The sequence below is a fragment of the Acyrthosiphon pisum genome, chromosome A1 (assembly GCF_005508785.2).
Source record: "Acyrthosiphon pisum isolate AL4f chromosome A1, pea_aphid_22Mar2018_4r6ur, whole genome shotgun sequence".
Classification (NCBI taxonomy): domain Eukaryota; kingdom Metazoa; phylum Arthropoda; class Insecta; order Hemiptera; family Aphididae; genus Acyrthosiphon; species Acyrthosiphon pisum.
The window spans coordinates 170,052,995-170,054,845 of NC_042494.1; the positions used below are offsets into that span (position 1 = coordinate 170,052,995).

The 1,851-nt window shown below is 39.4% G+C and overlaps 1 protein-coding gene across 1 annotated transcript in view; it reads right to left on the minus strand.

Moving 5' to 3' along the window:
* Window positions 1-173, minus strand: part of LOC103309676 — a 7,008-nt gene extending 6,835 nt beyond the window's left edge. Inside the window, exon 1 of the mRNA XM_008185742.1 lies at window positions 13-173. Within this exon, the coding sequence (XP_008183964.1) occupies window positions 13-173 (161 nt within the window). The remainder of the gene's footprint in view (window positions 1-12) is intronic.
* Between the last annotated feature and the right edge of the window lie 1,678 nt (window positions 174-1,851).

The window sequence follows — 1,851 nt, forward strand, 5'->3', positions numbered from 1 at the left end:
TTAAATATCAACTCATCAGCATCGGGGTCGAAGTTGTCTAAGATGTTCCTGATCGCTGGCTCTGGCATGAGGTCCCAGTCGGTGACTGGAGCGGCAGGAAAGAGATGGTCTGCGATTGCCATCTCGCGCCCTTTAGAAGCGAGTCTAGAGGAGCCGTCACCAAACTTTTTCATGACTAGCTTGTAGGGCTGACCCCAAGGATCGATGTCGATTTGTGCACAAAGGTCCCTCCACCCTTGTTCCTTTGATTTTCGGATCTCTCTTCTTAGATCTCTCCTAGCTGCTGAAAAAATGATCTTCGCCTCGGCTGCCCCATCTGGTCCGTATCTTCTGAGGCGAGACTGATAGGTCCTGCGTAGGGAGAACGTTGTGAAGTGCCTGGAGGTAGCGATTTCACTTTGTCTAAAATCGCGATTTTTTCCTTGAGGGAGAGATCTTTTCGAGACATATATTCACGTTAAAGCTGAAATGCGGGCATTGACGCGTTACAGAACGCGTGCCGTTTATCGTCCATAATGATTTTTATTACTTTCGATAAACACAATACACAATCTCGTAGATATGACGAAATCCGATTAAATTTGTCGTTTTTAGATACATATTATGTGTATATTCTAACGCTATGATAAAATAAAATTGCCCACATAAACCGAATCGAGTGCCCATATTACGTGGTTAGATTTAACATTGTTAATATACATTTGTATCGGGACCAGACCTGTTTGCCCACAATAAGCGGATGCCCGTATTAACCGGTGCCCACAATAAGCGGATTCCACTGTATATACCTAATAGGTATATGTAACCTGTAACAACAATTAATACAACATGAATAAGAAACTAGGAACTAAATGGAAACTCAATAGGGCCATTCAAAATGAATTGAATAATTTAACAATATTAAGAACTAGTAATAATAATGCTACTAATTATAATTCTAATTTAGCAAATAATAATAATATAGTTGTTCATAACATTACACAGCCAGTTAATCCTGAACTAGAAAACTTAAACCATACTGTAGAACTTCCATGTGAACCGACTGAATTAAACACTATATATTATGATAATTTTATTAATACAACTACAATAGAGCATCAAAATACATATACTAACTTTATTAATACAGAAAATAATGATGAGCCTAGAAATAAATTATTTGACAATTTGTCATTAACTGAACAAGTTATACAGCACCTTAAACTTTGGGCTGTAAAAAACAGAATCACCCATTTAGCCAGAGGCGGACTTACCATTTTTCCGCCCCTAGGCATAACAACACTAGCGCCCCGTACATTGGCGTGCTCCCACGGGGGGGGGGGGGGGGGAGTAATGTTCCATGAACTAAAACAAAACTATAAAAATTGTATTTAGGTATTTTTATACCAACTAAACAAATAAATATTAATACAATTTTGCATAGGTACATTTGTACACTTGTACAATAATTAAATCATTTTTCGCCTTGATTTATGTGAGCATTCTAGTCTCTATAATCGTAATCGATTAGCAAATTTCTGAGCAGTATGCAGTATGCACTTTACAGGAGACGGGTGACAGTGCCAGCGTTGCAATATTTATTATTATTAATTACTTTATAAAGAAACCTGATTTCCAGAATTAATTCCAGTATTCTAATATTGCGGTGACGGATGCGGGGTGAGGCGGGTCATTCCACTAACTACTAAGCACTGTGCGAGCTGTCCCCCACCTAGCTAGTGGAGTGGCTTTATACAATGTAGTAATGTACCCGGCGGCCCGAGGCAGTATATTTGACTGCCTTGGCTGGCGTTTTGCGCATGCGCAATTCACATTATTGTACGTGTGTACGCCGCATACCCGTATACCACC